General features: G+C 43.2%; 1 protein-coding gene and 1 long non-coding RNA gene across 25 annotated transcripts in view; one reads left to right on the forward strand and one right to left on the reverse strand.

Moving 5' to 3' along the window:
• Nucleotides 1-10,834, forward strand: part of LOC310681904 — an 83,640-nt gene extending 72,806 nt beyond the window's left edge. Inside the window, exon 3 of the long non-coding RNA XR_014513681.1 lies at nt 9,396-10,834. This is a non-coding gene — a long non-coding RNA (uncharacterized lncRNA). The remainder of the gene's footprint in view (nt 1-9,395) is intronic.
• DTNA (dystrobrevin alpha) overlaps nt 1-14,035 on the reverse strand; it is a 182,452-nt gene extending 168,417 nt beyond the window's left edge. For 10 of the 24 annotated variants that reach the window (XM_083449933.1, XM_083449935.1, XM_083449920.1 and 7 more), the window contains exons 1-2: nt 13,262-14,035; nt 13,070-13,157 (exon numbers count right to left, since the gene is read on the reverse strand). In XM_083449933.1, the coding sequence (XP_083306059.1) occupies nt 13,070-13,157; nt 13,262-13,451 (278 nt within the window). In that variant the 5' untranslated portion in view covers nt 13,452-14,035. Of the gene's footprint in view, nt 1-13,069 lie in introns of all 24 variants that reach the window. The other 14 variants (XM_083449907.1, XM_083449903.1, XM_083449891.1 and 11 more) reach the window with 7 other exon arrangements.
• Between the last annotated feature and the right edge of the window lie 200 nt (nt 14,036-14,235).

Below are 14,235 nucleotides of genomic sequence, written 5' to 3' on the forward strand. Positions count from 1 at the left end.
TCAACTGGGCTTCAGACCACTACTTGGAAAGAAAACTGCCTTTGTCACATTTGCTGAGAGTGGGATGGGGGAGTTCAATTTGGTAATCTTCTTTGACCTCTTAGTGATATTTTATACCACTGACTATAATGTATTTCTGGATAGGCTGTCTGGTTGGGGCTTGGTGGTTTCTGATTTTATGTTCATGCTGTTGCATTGCATATTTTATGGTTTTAATTTCTTCTGCTGCTTATCACCCAAATGGTAATGGACAGTTTTAAAAATATTGCAAATAAGAATAACTATATTTATAATAGCAAGAGTTTTATTTGGGAAGGCAGAGGTGGAAACTGTACGGAAGCCCATTGAAATGAAGACTTTTCTTCATGGTTTGACAATAGACACCTACTAGATATCAAGGTAGCATTGCTGGCCCTTCATAGCCATCTAAACTGAAGGCTGGTAATCGTACTGACGCCTGTGTAGGATGTGGGTGGTGCTGTGGTGTAAACCACTGAGCCTCGGGCTTGCCAATGCTGGCATAGAGATACTGAATCAAATTATTGTGTTAAATATGAAATGACCCATGCTTGCTGCTCCAAACTGCCTCTTCCAAACTGGCTTAAATAAATGGGTATTGGGCGCATCACATATACTGTATGCCTTGGACGTGGGTGGCGCTGTGGCCTAAACCACTGAGCCTCTTGGGCTTGCCAATCAGGAGGTCAGCAGTTTGAATCCTCGTGATGGGGTGAGCTCCCGTTGCTCTGTCCCAGCTCCTGCCAAGCTAGCAACCAGTGCAAGCACACCAGTGCAAGTAGATAAATAGGTACCGTGGGGGGGGGGAGGTAAATGGCGTTTCTGTGTGCTCTGGTTTCCATCGCTGTGTTCTGTTGTGCCAGAAACAGTTTAGTTATGCTGGCCACATGACTCGGAAAGCTGTGGACAAATGCCGGCTCCCTCAGCCTGGAAGCGAGATAAGCACCACAACCCCATTGTCGCCTTTGGCTGGACTTAACCATCCGGGGGTCCTTTACCTTTTACCTTTTTATGCCTTGGAATCTTAGTACTTTGCTGATGGTTGACAAACAGGCATTCCAGCTGCATGACATATGGGGGGGTGGGTGGTAAAAGAATATAGAAGCAGCCTTTACAGCTTTATGGAGAAATGGCATCCCATTTTTGTACAACTTTCTGCAATCATTCATTCTGCAGTTAATTGAAAACCAGGTGTCTGATCACATGGCATGAGTAATGGGATTCAAGGTTTTTGATCAGCCTCAAAAATTTAACGATGGTAAGACACAGAACATATATTTAAACGAATGGCATTTTTCAAATTGATGCCTCACTGTTGCATCAAGAGTTAATGGGATGCAAAGCTTCCTTATACTTTTTACTACCCCAGATGTGCATAACAAAACCCAAGAAGAATAGCATCCATTTCATGGCAGTGCATATTCATAATTCAAAACCTAGCTTGGATCTTATTTTTCAAAAGGTCAATCTCTCAGTTCAGAGCGCAGCCCTTCTTTACTTTAAATGAAAGCTCTCTAGATTATTAATATGCAGACGTACATGCCTAACATGACATGCATATGTGGCCTGTTGGCTGTCTCCATTTATGTCCTTCTGTTTGGATGGCAGTCTGCCCAGGAACAAGTTGGTTGAGCCTTTTTACTGAAGCGTAACTGCCAAAACATGATGGACTTTGACAGGCAGCCAACATCCATCTCACCATCTTGTTCTGCATCACATGATCATACACTGACACACACAAGGAATATTTCAAAGGGAAAAGAAAGATGGAGAAATGTACATCAGTCTTTGAGAAGACATACTTCATTTCAGGGTCCACAATGAAAAATATTTACCTGACAAAGCAAGCAGCAGAAGCAAGCAAAACAAAACCTTATGACTAACTGAGGATGCTAACTGAGGACAGTAGTGTCATCTTTGGGTGAAAAGGGTGCTCAGCAGTTGCAATATGTGGGGAATGTGCCTACCTCCCATAGTTAGCTCATGGGGTGAGGAGATCTGGACTGCTGGGGCAAAAATATTCCCCGCCCCTGGTGTAAGGTGAAACAGAATGATCTTTTCCACAGGATAGATCTCAAATGATGCCTGTTAGTTCTTGCTTGTTACAGCTTGATAGGACTAAAAGTTTTTCACTTTGGCATTCCACCAGTTACATTAACATAATTCTCTTGAGCATCAGAACAGGGAAGAAAAACCCCCACATAACACCAAGGGAAGATAGATTTGCTGTTGGTGAGTTTCTGGCTTTTTAGATAATTCTGTTGCTCCAACAAAGATAATTTATTCATTTGCCCCCAATTGCAACTTAATATTTTTCATTGCAGTGAACAATTCAAATTTTAAAAATCCTAAATTTTTTCATGTTAGGATATAGTCTAGTCAATACACTAAAGAGAGACAGGTATGCAGAGACTGACTTGAACCATGGTTCAGAACCAGAACATATGAAGTTGAAATTAAGATGAGTGTCTCTAAGCACATGCAGAGTGTATTTTCCCCACAAGTTGGAAGATGTGATAATCTGGCAGTCTTCAGCCATGGCAACTTTTAACCTAACAGTTAAGACAAATGCAACTGCCTCTTGGAGGCATTGCTGTGTGGGCCCAAAGTGGTGTTACATGTACCGGGTCTCTCCTTGGTGTCGATTTAGCATCAGTGTTAATAAAAGAGGCATCCTTTGTGATTCCTCTTATTGTTGCTTGGCATCTCTTATCATACCTTCCCTGGTTAGTAGACTCACATAAAGAACTCAATGTCCAGAGAGAAAAGTAACTGATAATTTACTGTGCAAACTACATGAGGAGAAATAAACAAAAATGTTTTTTCTTTCTTAGTTCAGGCTTTGTAGCTAGATCAGGTAGAATTACAGCCACACATACAGCGAAAACTCCTTCAGACCAACACTGTCAATCTGAGCTCGGTTTACCTCAACAAGGCTCATGCTGATCTGACAGATTGCTAGGCAATCCCGCCCCTTGGTTAGCTGTCAATAGAATGATCCCTGCTGTTGCTCTTCCAGCACCCCTGACCTCTGGTTTAGCAGTGCATATGAAAACACCTAATTCATCCACAGCTCTGTGGGAATGCTGCTTACACTCAGATGAATGTGGATTTATATGCCCTAAAGTTGTACGGTAAGGATCAGATTTGCCTGTAGACACTTTAAATCCCTGAGTAATGTTTTCTTACTAAAACGTTAAATGCTAAAATGTTTTCTTCCGTAGGTTAAATCTCATCATGTCAGCAGCACCCCCATTATGCAACTCCTCAGTTAAAAATCATTTCCTAGAAACTGCTGTCACATCACATTTTAATTGCTGTTACTATTTTATACAAAACTAAGCCAAAATTTGTTGGCATCAAGAGATTCAATGTATTTGTTCACTTCAGATTTGTTTTTAAACCTTGTAAGAGAAGAACTCTAAGCCCAAGGCAATACCAAGCAAAAAATAAAAATAAAAATCCCCGAATCTTGCTATGGATTTCCCTCCAGCTCCCAACTTCTTCATCATCCTGCATGCTCTGAGATTATCTTTCAGTTCCACACTGGTACTTAGATAGCCTTGGGCGATACTCTAGGAGTGGGTTTCACTGGACTGACAGTAAAATTATACACTCACCTACTAATAAGGAGTGGCAGCTATGTAAAAATAATAAACATTTTTTCAAAAGTCTACTGGATGATTCTGGGGTGGAGGCAAAGGTCTTCTGTCAGCTCTTGGGTTATGTTTAAATAGTTAACTGAAGAAAGGAAGACAAACAAGTGGATTATTCCTTGCTCAGATTCCTCCAGAAGTCAACCAGTGCTCAAACTGTGACATGGGACTTATTCATCAGAGAGGCAGAAAGGAAGTTCAATATCAGACTTGGTGCTAGCTAGAGGGCTTGAGGGAGAGACCGGCCAGCAGAAAAATGTAGTTCAGTCTCCACAACTATGGCTGCCATTTGGATGTTGATGTTCACAGATGGCAGTGTGGTAATTTCCCTTACTTCTGAATGACTATTGAGGAATGACGTAAGGGCCAGCCCCACCATCGGGCAGAGTGAGTCAAATGCCTCAGGTGGAAGATACTGGGGTGCAGCACTCCCCTCTATTGGAAGACTGAGCCACACAGCCTGTTCTGCACCTCCTAAGGCAACCTGTTGTCCTCAGGTTCCATGAGGGTCACTATTTCACGACCAGTGTTGAAGTAACATTCAACTGCCAGTCTAATGGACTTCTGTATGTGGAATGGGAGCATCACCTTGTCCTTTGCTTCAGACTGCAAAATGTATTGGGACTAGCCCCACCAACTGGAATTGAACCAGCCCTACTAGTTTGCCCACATGGCCATATAACCAGGAACCTGACATGCAAAAATTAAGGCAGTGAAACTTTTCCCAGCATGCAAATAAGTAACGAGAAAATATTCACTTATTAAATGTCTGTGTTCAACAGCTGTTAAGATACAAGGAGGGTCAATAAAAAGTGGCACAGCATTTACTTTCCCTTATGTGGTTATGGAGAACAGTTACTACAGTGGGGGTGTAACATCATTAGCGAGTGGCTGTGCATAGGTTAATCTCACATGAGCTGTAGTGTGAGATTGCCTTTGATAATTTTGGGATTTCTTTCCCATGTATTGTACTGTTAGGAGCTATATATGAGGCCCTACATTCATTAGTTCATAAATAGAACCAATGCAAGACTATAGAATATTACAGCTGCTTAGTGGTTGAGGTTATCATACTAACAATGTGCGGCAAGGCAAGAGAGAGAAGCAATAAAACAGCAGGCAAAGTGCTAGGAGTCATGGTGAAAGAGGTAAGACATGGGTGCCATATTACACGGCCCAGGACAGGCACATGGAAGGAAAGGGTTGGAACACATCAATCACACAGTCCAACTGAATGCTCTGAAGAAGGATTTTCCACTAAGGCTGTTACCATGTGTCCTGCTTCCGCTGCTATGCCAGAGATGAGGAACCGGTGGTCCTTCACATGTAGTTGGACTCCAACTCCCATCACTCTCACCCAGTGTGGCCAATGGTTAGAGATCATGGGAGCTGTAGTCCATCAATATCCGGAGGACCACAGGTGCTCCATCCTTTCACTGGGCCTTTAACTACCCGACACACACAAATGTAGTTGGGAAACATTTTCCCTTCAATTATCTCCATGCCAGGAAAATGTTCATGGGCATTATTCCTTTGCCTTGGGTTGCTCATCAAGACAAAGAAACAGGGGCAATAAGAGCTGTGGCAGCCCTGTTTTCCACATACCAGCCTGTGCTTGCAGTAGTGAAAAGTAACTACTCCATACAACAAGTTAGAGAGAACATGAAGCACAAGGTGAAGGCAGACATGCATAGCTGCCAAGTGCCCCTTATTTGAAGGGACAGCCCCTTATTCCAGCGCCATGCTCCGCTGCTGTCCCTTATTGATGGATGTCCCTTAAATGTCCCTTAAATGGTGTCCCTTAAATTTCAAAGGAAGCAGCTCCTCTCCCTCCCTCCCTGCCGGCCAGGGAGGAGGGAGGCTCCAACTGTGTTGCTTGGCTGTGTTGCTCACCCAATAAGAAGTCAAAGAATGACTGGGGGGTAGAGCTTGCATGCCTTGTGTGTGGCTAGTTAATGCAAGCTGGGGGGGGGGGTTTGAATGCTGGACGCCATTTTGTTGCATGTGTTGCTGCAAACTTTGCAGTGCAAAGCCAGGCCGGGGAGCCATCTTAAGTTGAGGCTGAATAGGCCTTGTGGTGCATGTGATTCAGATTCTTTTCTGTTGAACCTCTGGTTACAAAGTTGGTTGGACAGTGTTCTCGAAGCTACCAGCATGAGTTTGAACAGACTGCAGGAGGACAGGAAGACTGGAGTGCCTGGAACAGGTGAGGCTGCAGGTCCCTTATTTTGGCTGCTGGTCCCTTATTTTCAAATCTGTAAATTGACAGCTATGGACATGCTTACTATCAACCCCCTGGTTTGCACCATAATGAATCTTCTAAAGGCAAGGTTCAACTTTTGGCAAAAAATGTAGAGGACCTGTACCCTGTGTGACCTTTTGTGACCTGTACCCTGCCCTGGCTCTAATTCTGCAACAAAAAACGGATTCATGAGTGTTTGTTCAACAGTACGAACCGCTGGAGTGAAGTGTTGGGTGTTCATCCACAAAAGTGACTTTAGAAACACAGGAAACTGCCTTAGACTGAATAATGCCATTGACCCATCTAGCTCATTGTTGCCTGCACTGACAGGCAGCAGGTCTCTAAGATTTCAGACTGGGCTCAGCCCTTTCTGGAGATGCTGCAGATTGAATCTAGGACCTTCTGGATTCAAAATATGTGCACCACCACTGAGCTATAGCCCTTCCCACTAAAGAGCTATGGTGTGCTCTCCACTGCCACCACCAATGCAGGATAGGAGCTTATCTACATTCTGAAGTTCATTGTCAACTCCGATCACTTTCTGCACAGTACAGTGGTACTTCGGGTTAAGAACTTAATTCTTTCTGGAGGTCGGTTCTTAACCTGAAACTGTTCTTAACCTGAGGTACCACTTTAGCTAATGGGGCCTCCCGTTGCCACCGCCACCACTGCGCGATTTCTGTTCTCATCCGGAAGCAAAGTTCTTAACCCGAGGTACTATTTCTGGGTTAGCAGAGTCTGTCACTGAAGCGTCTGTAACCCGAGGTACCACTGTACATGCCTGGATAGCTCAGTTGGTTAGAGCATGGTGCTGGTAATGCCAAGATTACAGGTTTGATGGGACAATTGCATATTCCTGAACTGCAGGAGGTTCGAATAGTTGATCCTAAGAGTCCCTTCCAACTCTATGAGTCTATGCTATACAGCAATAATGATCTATTCTGCCTCTGTGTGGGAAATACTGCTTCAACCTATTGAGTCTCGGTCCTTTAGCCAACACACGGTTTTGATGAATCACAGCATGGATTGGAAGATATGTAAAGGGTTGGGATTAGGATTGGCAGGAGTAATGCTCTGAACAGGGGCTCCTCAACCATGGTGGTCCTTTCCTCCCTTGCTTACCTGCGTAGGTTACCTTGTGCTTGCAGCACCAATTGCTGGAGTTAAGTAGCTGAGGTTCCTGATGGGTGTTTACGGTATATTTGGAGCTGAGATATATGGTAAGATTAGCAATATACCCTTCCTCCACTAGTCTTCTCAATGGCTATCTGTTATTTGTGCAGATTACCCCATTTCATTAGTTTCTATCACCAAAATTCTCACTGATCGATGGTCTGGATTCTCTGGGATTATTGTGAAAGGTGTAATTGATCCACTTAGATACAAAGATCCTGAAGCAATCCTCAAATGCACACCAGTACAGTGGCACCTCTGGTTGCGAACGGGATCCCTTCCGGAGGCCTGTTTGCAACATGAAAAGCCCGCAACCTGAAGCACCGTATCTGTGCGGCGCTTGTGTGCATGCGTGAAGCATGATTTAGTGCTTCTGTGCATGCGCGAGCAGCGAAACCCAGAAGTAACCCTTTCCGGTACTTCTGGGTCGCTGCGGGACGCAACCTGAAAAAACCTAACATGAAGCAAACATAACATGAGGTATGACTATATTATGCTGAGAAGACTCCAATCATGGAACTGGTGACTCAGGGCCATGATTCTCTACTAACGGATAAAGCCATGGCCCTCATGCTGCACCCTGCACAGTTAGTCCTGAGCCTGCTATAATGAGTGGTTAAGTCTCATGTCACAAGTAATTGCTATGCAAAATCCCACAAATGCATATACTTTGCAGTTATGCTGAGTGGGTGGGAACCTACATAATTAATAAAAAGCGCAGGCATTCCAAACATAGTTATTAGGATTTACCATGCTATGCTTGGCAGTGGAGTTAAAGCAGCTGATTGTTAATAAAGAGTGTGCAAGCTATGCTTACACCACAAAATTACGAGCGCAGAGTTTAATCAGCTGAAACAAGAAGCTGTTCCAGAAAAATCAGCTCTAAAGTTGTAAGTTTGCTCATTCACAAGAAGAAACAAAGCAGGAGAAGATAAATGGCACAGCTTTCAAATATGACACATTTTAAAGGCAGGCTTATTTGTCTTTTTGAAGACCTCTACCTTTATGAGAAGCCGCCTCTGATTTCCTTTCTCGCTCCACAGAAGAGCAAACACCACAAACTTACACCAAACTTTAAATATGGATTTGCACACCTAAGATGTAGTGACTGTACTCCTATAAATAGAAAGAGGGAAGACAATAAATTGTGTCTTTGCAAACATAGGTATCACACACAAATAAATATGCAGGACTGAATACAGCTTCCCGTTGACTGAGTGACAAGCCCAATGTTGTCTCTTGGGAATGTGTCACTTCAGATTAAGCCAGGGTCCCGGAAAGAAGGGCACTGATCCAGCAACATGTGAAATGTTACTGAAATCAGTAATAATAAAAACTGTATTCATTATTTTGAATGCTGGAACCATTTAATAGAATAGTCTCAGAACTGTCATTAACTGCTTTGCTTCTACTTTTTCGTTTCAGTCTGCTTTTTGTGTTATTAACTTTGGGTTGTAGCTGTAGTTGTTATGTGATTTTGTTGATTTTAGTATTGTGAATACACCTGAAGAAAGCCAGGATAAAAATTAATACTACTAACAACAGACACCTTATGAAGGTCAGTAAAGGCTACAATCTTATACATACAGTGGTACCTCAGGTTACAAACACTTCAGGTTACAGATGCTTCAGGTTACAGACTCCACTAACCCAGAAATAGTACTTCGGGTTAAGAACTTTGCTTCAGGATGAGAACAGAAATCACATGGTGATAGCGCGGCAGCAGCGGGAGGCCCCATTAGCTAAAGTGATACCTCAGGTTAAGAACAGTTTCAGGTTAAGAATGGGCCTCCAGAATGAATTAAGTTCTTAACTTGAGGTACCACTGTACTTACCTAGAAGCAGGCCTTTTTCCAGTCGGAACTCTCCAGAACTCAGTTCTGGCACGTCTCAGGTGGGCACCATTGCCATTTTAAGAGAACAAGGGAGGCATTCATGGTGAGTTTCAGCACTTCTTTTTCGAGAAAAATAACACTGCTTAGAAGTAAGGTGCATAGAACTCTGTGGAACTTACTTCTGAGTAGAAATGCCTAGAATCATGCTGTTGATTATATATTTTGCTGAAGCCCTGTTAAATGTGCTTGAAGTACACTAGCATAAGTGATGAATAAATCATCCTAATTTTAATTACTGAAGTAGGGGAAAAAACATATTTCTTATGAATTATTTAAGTCTTCTATTAAGCCTCTGTTTCAATACAGAATTTAGTACAATTGTAAATGTCCACAATACTGGAAATGTGCTTTGACTGTTGCTTTGCTTTTAACTGATTTATTCAACGGTTTTATTATGGATTTATTTTGTAGTTTCCACACCCATATCTACAAAATACCTACTCACGAAAGAAACATCTGATGGACAAACAGGACAAAATAAGGTTGCCACCGTTTTGGTTCTCTGCCTTTAATAGATGCCTATCACAACACAACTCAACAGGTGCAACTTCTCCCATCATTGGACATCTCAAGCTCTGGGCACTTTGAGACAGGTGCATTAAATAAACAGACCTAATAAACCACAAGCCATACAGGGATGCTGGTGACCCTCCTACTGATCTCTGCTATGATCACAAATGGGCTATGAGAATCTGGCCAGCACACTGAGAAGTTGGCAAAAAAACCAAACAAACTGGCTTCTGTAATGGTACCAAATCTGTACGCTAAAATAACAATCTTCTGCAAGCTTCTCTGTATCTCTAACATATCACTAGTACTTCCATTTAACTATAAAGACTTCCTCAAAAAAATCCTGCGAACTGTAATTTAATGAAGGTGCCAAAAATCTCTGTCAAATCCCCGCCCAAATCTTGTCCTAACAATAGATTTTCAAGATTTAGGGAGACGGATGAATAATGACCTTTAAAACTAGAGTATAGATATATCCTTTGAGATACTTCCTGTTCAAGTTCCTGGGCTTTTGCTATACTTGGTGAAAAACCCAACATTTGGAAGGATCTTTAGACAGTAAGTCACAACTCTAAGACCAGACACAGTTTACAAAATAAGTCAGATTTAACAAGGTGCCTATATATCATGTGTTCATTTGTAAACAGTTGCAAGAATTAGGTACTTTAAAAAGGTAAATAGTACACAAGTACAACAAAGGTAACAACAAAGGTAATAAAATGTATAGTTCCTGTACCTGTAAAACAATCTTGGAGATTCAGGAGTTAAAACTTGTTAACATAGGAGTAAGTAAAACTGTTCTTGCTGCAATTACTTCTTCAATACAAACTATCCTGAATTGCACCTAGTCATCCTACTCACAAACAACACTTTAGTCAACATTATACTTGTTTGACTAGATGTAACACAATTGCTATTTCCCATTCATTTTTTTTCTTACATTCTTCTATACATAAAAAGCGATGGATTCATTTACAACTTATTAATAAATATGAGCCACAAAACAGAATAAAGAAACTGTATTTAAATGTAATGAACTCACGAGGTTTTTTAGAGCATTTACTATGAATATTGACTACATGTTGGGAATTTGCAGTGGGCTTCCACGGTCAGAAGAGATATTGATAGGTGGAATTGTTGTTAGATTGTACATAATTGTGTATATTGTTAAACTGTAATGTACATAAACACCAAATTTGAAAGAGGCCAAACAATGTTATGTTGCTGAGTCAAAAGGTTGGCTTTCTGAGCTCTAATATGAATACTGTATACTTAAGTCAATATGGCACAATTTGTTGTGGGAATGTCATCAATACCTGTGGCAAAAAGAGTTTGAACCAATCAATAGACTTCTGAAGCAAAAACTTTGCAAAACAGTGATTTTTAGTTGAAGTCACCTTTGATCATTGAGTATAACTAATTTGTGCAGCATAAACTTTTGTAGGCATATAATGAAGTATGACCTTTTCTTTGAAAGCTCTTAAAACAATAAATAAACTTACTGTGCATTCCCATACATGTTTATTCAGAAGTAAAATGATAATTAAGTCCCACTGAGTTTAATGGGGTTTAGTTCCTGTTACATGTGCTAAGACTGCAATCCAAAACACACTTGCCTGGGACTCAATGGAATTTACATCTGAGTGGACATGTTTAGGATTACACAGAGAGCCTCTGAAACACCTCAAACTCTATTTCCTTTTCTGCAACAAGCTAAAATATGTACTGTTCCAAAATTATTCACATATTTCTATCCCTGTTATTAAAACGTAGCATGCTATGTTTCACAAGTGCAATTGATATCTCTACTGGGTTTGTCTATTACTGTAAATAATGTGATATGTTTAAATTTACAATACCTAATGTTATATTGCTGAAAAATGAAAGGGTTAAAAGCTCAGGGCTGCAGTTCTAAACATACTTACTAGGCAATAAGCTTTACTAAGTACTGTGGGACTTACTTCCGAGTAAACATAGATAGGCTTGTACTGCATATGCCTTTAGATTGGGCATATGTGTATGTATATATATTTAAAAGGGATTGTAAAATTATTTAGAGGGCTGTCAAGTACAATAAAAATGCAATGATAAAGAACGACCAATGCTTTTTAAAGCTCTGAGCCAGGAAGTTGGATTTCCTATAAAGATCACATCAACCTCCAGTATTATTTTCACAAATCTTGCAAAACTTCCTTGGCCATCAAAGGGGTTTGGAATGTATCTGGTGACATTTATTCCCACAAGGCTCTTTACGTAGTGCATAAAATGCCATAAACACTAGTTAACTGGTTCTGTTCCAATACATATTTATGAAGTGCATCAGATCATAGTGCCTTTAACCATATTTTTGAAGCATATTAAACTAGTACTGGGGGAGAAAGTGCACTATTTCGGGGGGGGGGGGGCGGACCCGCTATGCTGTAGCCAGAATATCCATTACAAGAGGCTGAAGTTTGAATGCGCAGGTAAGTGAGCAAAAGATATAAATAGAAATAAGGCATTGTCAAAGATAAACCGTTCTTTACACGGGTTATTTTACATAAGGGAAGCTGGGACTTCCCACCACATCACCACTATTGAATAATTTGTGTTAAAATCAGGTCACAGAGCTAGTAAATACTGCCACAGGTATGATAGCCAAAAACAATACAATCACAATGTTACAATTCACAGGCACGACTGCACACACTGGGTTTATATAAGTCTGAGCTGGAGTGCAATATAATTGTATCAAACTCATAAAATGGAACACACCGTAGGTATAAAATCTTAGTTGGAAATACCGTCTGAACTGTTCCTATAGGCTCGCAAATAATAAGAAAAGAGCCAGCCTCCAGAAGACTGAAGTGTAGCAAAAGTCAAAGAGATGATGTCATCATAGGCCTGTACATATAAACTGCCTGAGTTCCTCACTGCACACACAGACCCCCCTCTCTGCACATCCAACGCGTATCTTGGCAAGCCATGGAATGAAATGCATGATGCCAACAAGGTCCCCTGATGTTGTCCAAAAGCGTAGCCAGACCTTCTCATCCCAAGTTATCAACACTCCAATCTCTCCTTTTTCATTTACCCCTAAAGGGTTTGACCCCACTATTTTTCTCTGGCAGAGGACAAACTCTCGCTTAGCTCTCATACAACATAGGAAAGAGGAATCAACAACCAGGCATCTAATGCAGCTAGTTCTCAGCTTCTCTCCATCTCGCTCTCTCTCTCTTTCACACACACACACACACACACACACACAATCCAGGAGATAAAGCTCGGCATCTCCAAATTGGCAACAGGCTGACTCACCCTCCCTTGCCCACTCCCCAAGTTATTCCTCCTAAGCCTTTTGAACTGACACTGCAGTGCATTGCCAAGCTTGCTGCTGATTTTTGATGAGAAATATTCATCTCTCCCCCCTCCCCCAGTTACCCACTCTTTGCGGTGCAAAGAGCCATCCATAATGGAGACTCCAGAATCCTTAGCAAAGCCTTTGACTGGTGAATGGAGTAAAGGGGTAAAAAGCGGGGCGAGGGGGAGGGATAAGATAAGGGACCAGATGAGTGAAGGAATGAATGAATTGCTACCTCCAGAAAAGCTCTGTGGGTTGCTGGCTTCTCCTGCTCCTGCTGCTCTTGCTGTTGCTGCTGTCACAGAGGATCAGCTGATATTTACCTGTGAGGTAATGCACACTCTGTAAGGTCACCATGCACCCACTGAAACCCAGTGCAAAGCAGGAGGGGCGCACAGAGACGGAACTGCTTGCTGCTGCCGCTTACCGCTCTGGAGAGAGAAAGATGCACCGCGCACAGGCTGCTGCTGCTGTTGCTGCTGCTGCTGCAGCTCCTGGCACATGCTGCAGGTGTCATAGCTGAAACTGCCCTGCTTCAGAATGTACCCATTTCGCTTCTGCACATGCCCAGAGCCCCTCGTGCGGCCGGAATGAGCATGTGCCAAGCCTGTGCGCATGCCCAGCGAGGAAGTGAAGCCTCCGTGAAGCCGCTGCCCTCACCTAGCCCTTTGCCCTGAGTTTCGCGGGGGGTTCCATTCACTTTGCCCAAAAAGCATCCTAGCGATGCGGTGGGAGGAGGAGAAGGAACTGGGCGGCAGAAGGGAGCGGGCGGGGGGGGGGGAGGGCGGCTGAGCAAAAGGATGACGTATTGCAAAAGCCGAGGAGGAGCGGAGCAGGGGGAGGGAGGGAGGATTCGCCGACGGGAGGGGAGGGGGAGTGCTGGGCCGCCTGAGAGTTCGAGGGGATGCGTAAGGGCGAGGGAGGAAGCCAATGGGACGTTGGGGAGCCCACCCCCACCCCGCCCTCACGGGTAGATTCGTGAGAGGCGTGGGCGGCAAGGGACAAATCTGGGGTGTAGGAGATAAGAGCCTGGAGGGCTGGTTTGAATGGGCGGCACGGAAGGGAGGAAAGGTTGGATGAGGACAGCCCTGGGGCTGGGCTGCGCAGCGGAGCAGGAGGCAAAGCAGATCGGCGAGGAAAGGAGGCGGCTGATCGAAGGGCTGTTAGCCGGCGGGGGAGATCAGACGGCGGGGAGGAAGGGAGGCGGGGCTGCGAGGGAAGGAGCCGGCGCGTCATAATAGAGAAGAGAATGTTCGGACCGGGTGACGTCAGATTTATTCTCTTAAATCCGGCCCGGGGGGGGGGGGCGCATTGGCCGCGAACAGGACATGCATCGAGCCAGGGCTACCGTCGGAAGCCAGTCCAGCAAGCCATCCCTCAATGGACGCCGCTTTCTTTTAT

This window comes from Podarcis tiliguerta, assembly GCF_965153285.1.
Source record: "Podarcis tiliguerta genome assembly, chromosome: 7".
Taxonomy (NCBI): domain Eukaryota; kingdom Metazoa; phylum Chordata; class Lepidosauria; order Squamata; family Lacertidae; genus Podarcis; species Podarcis tiliguerta.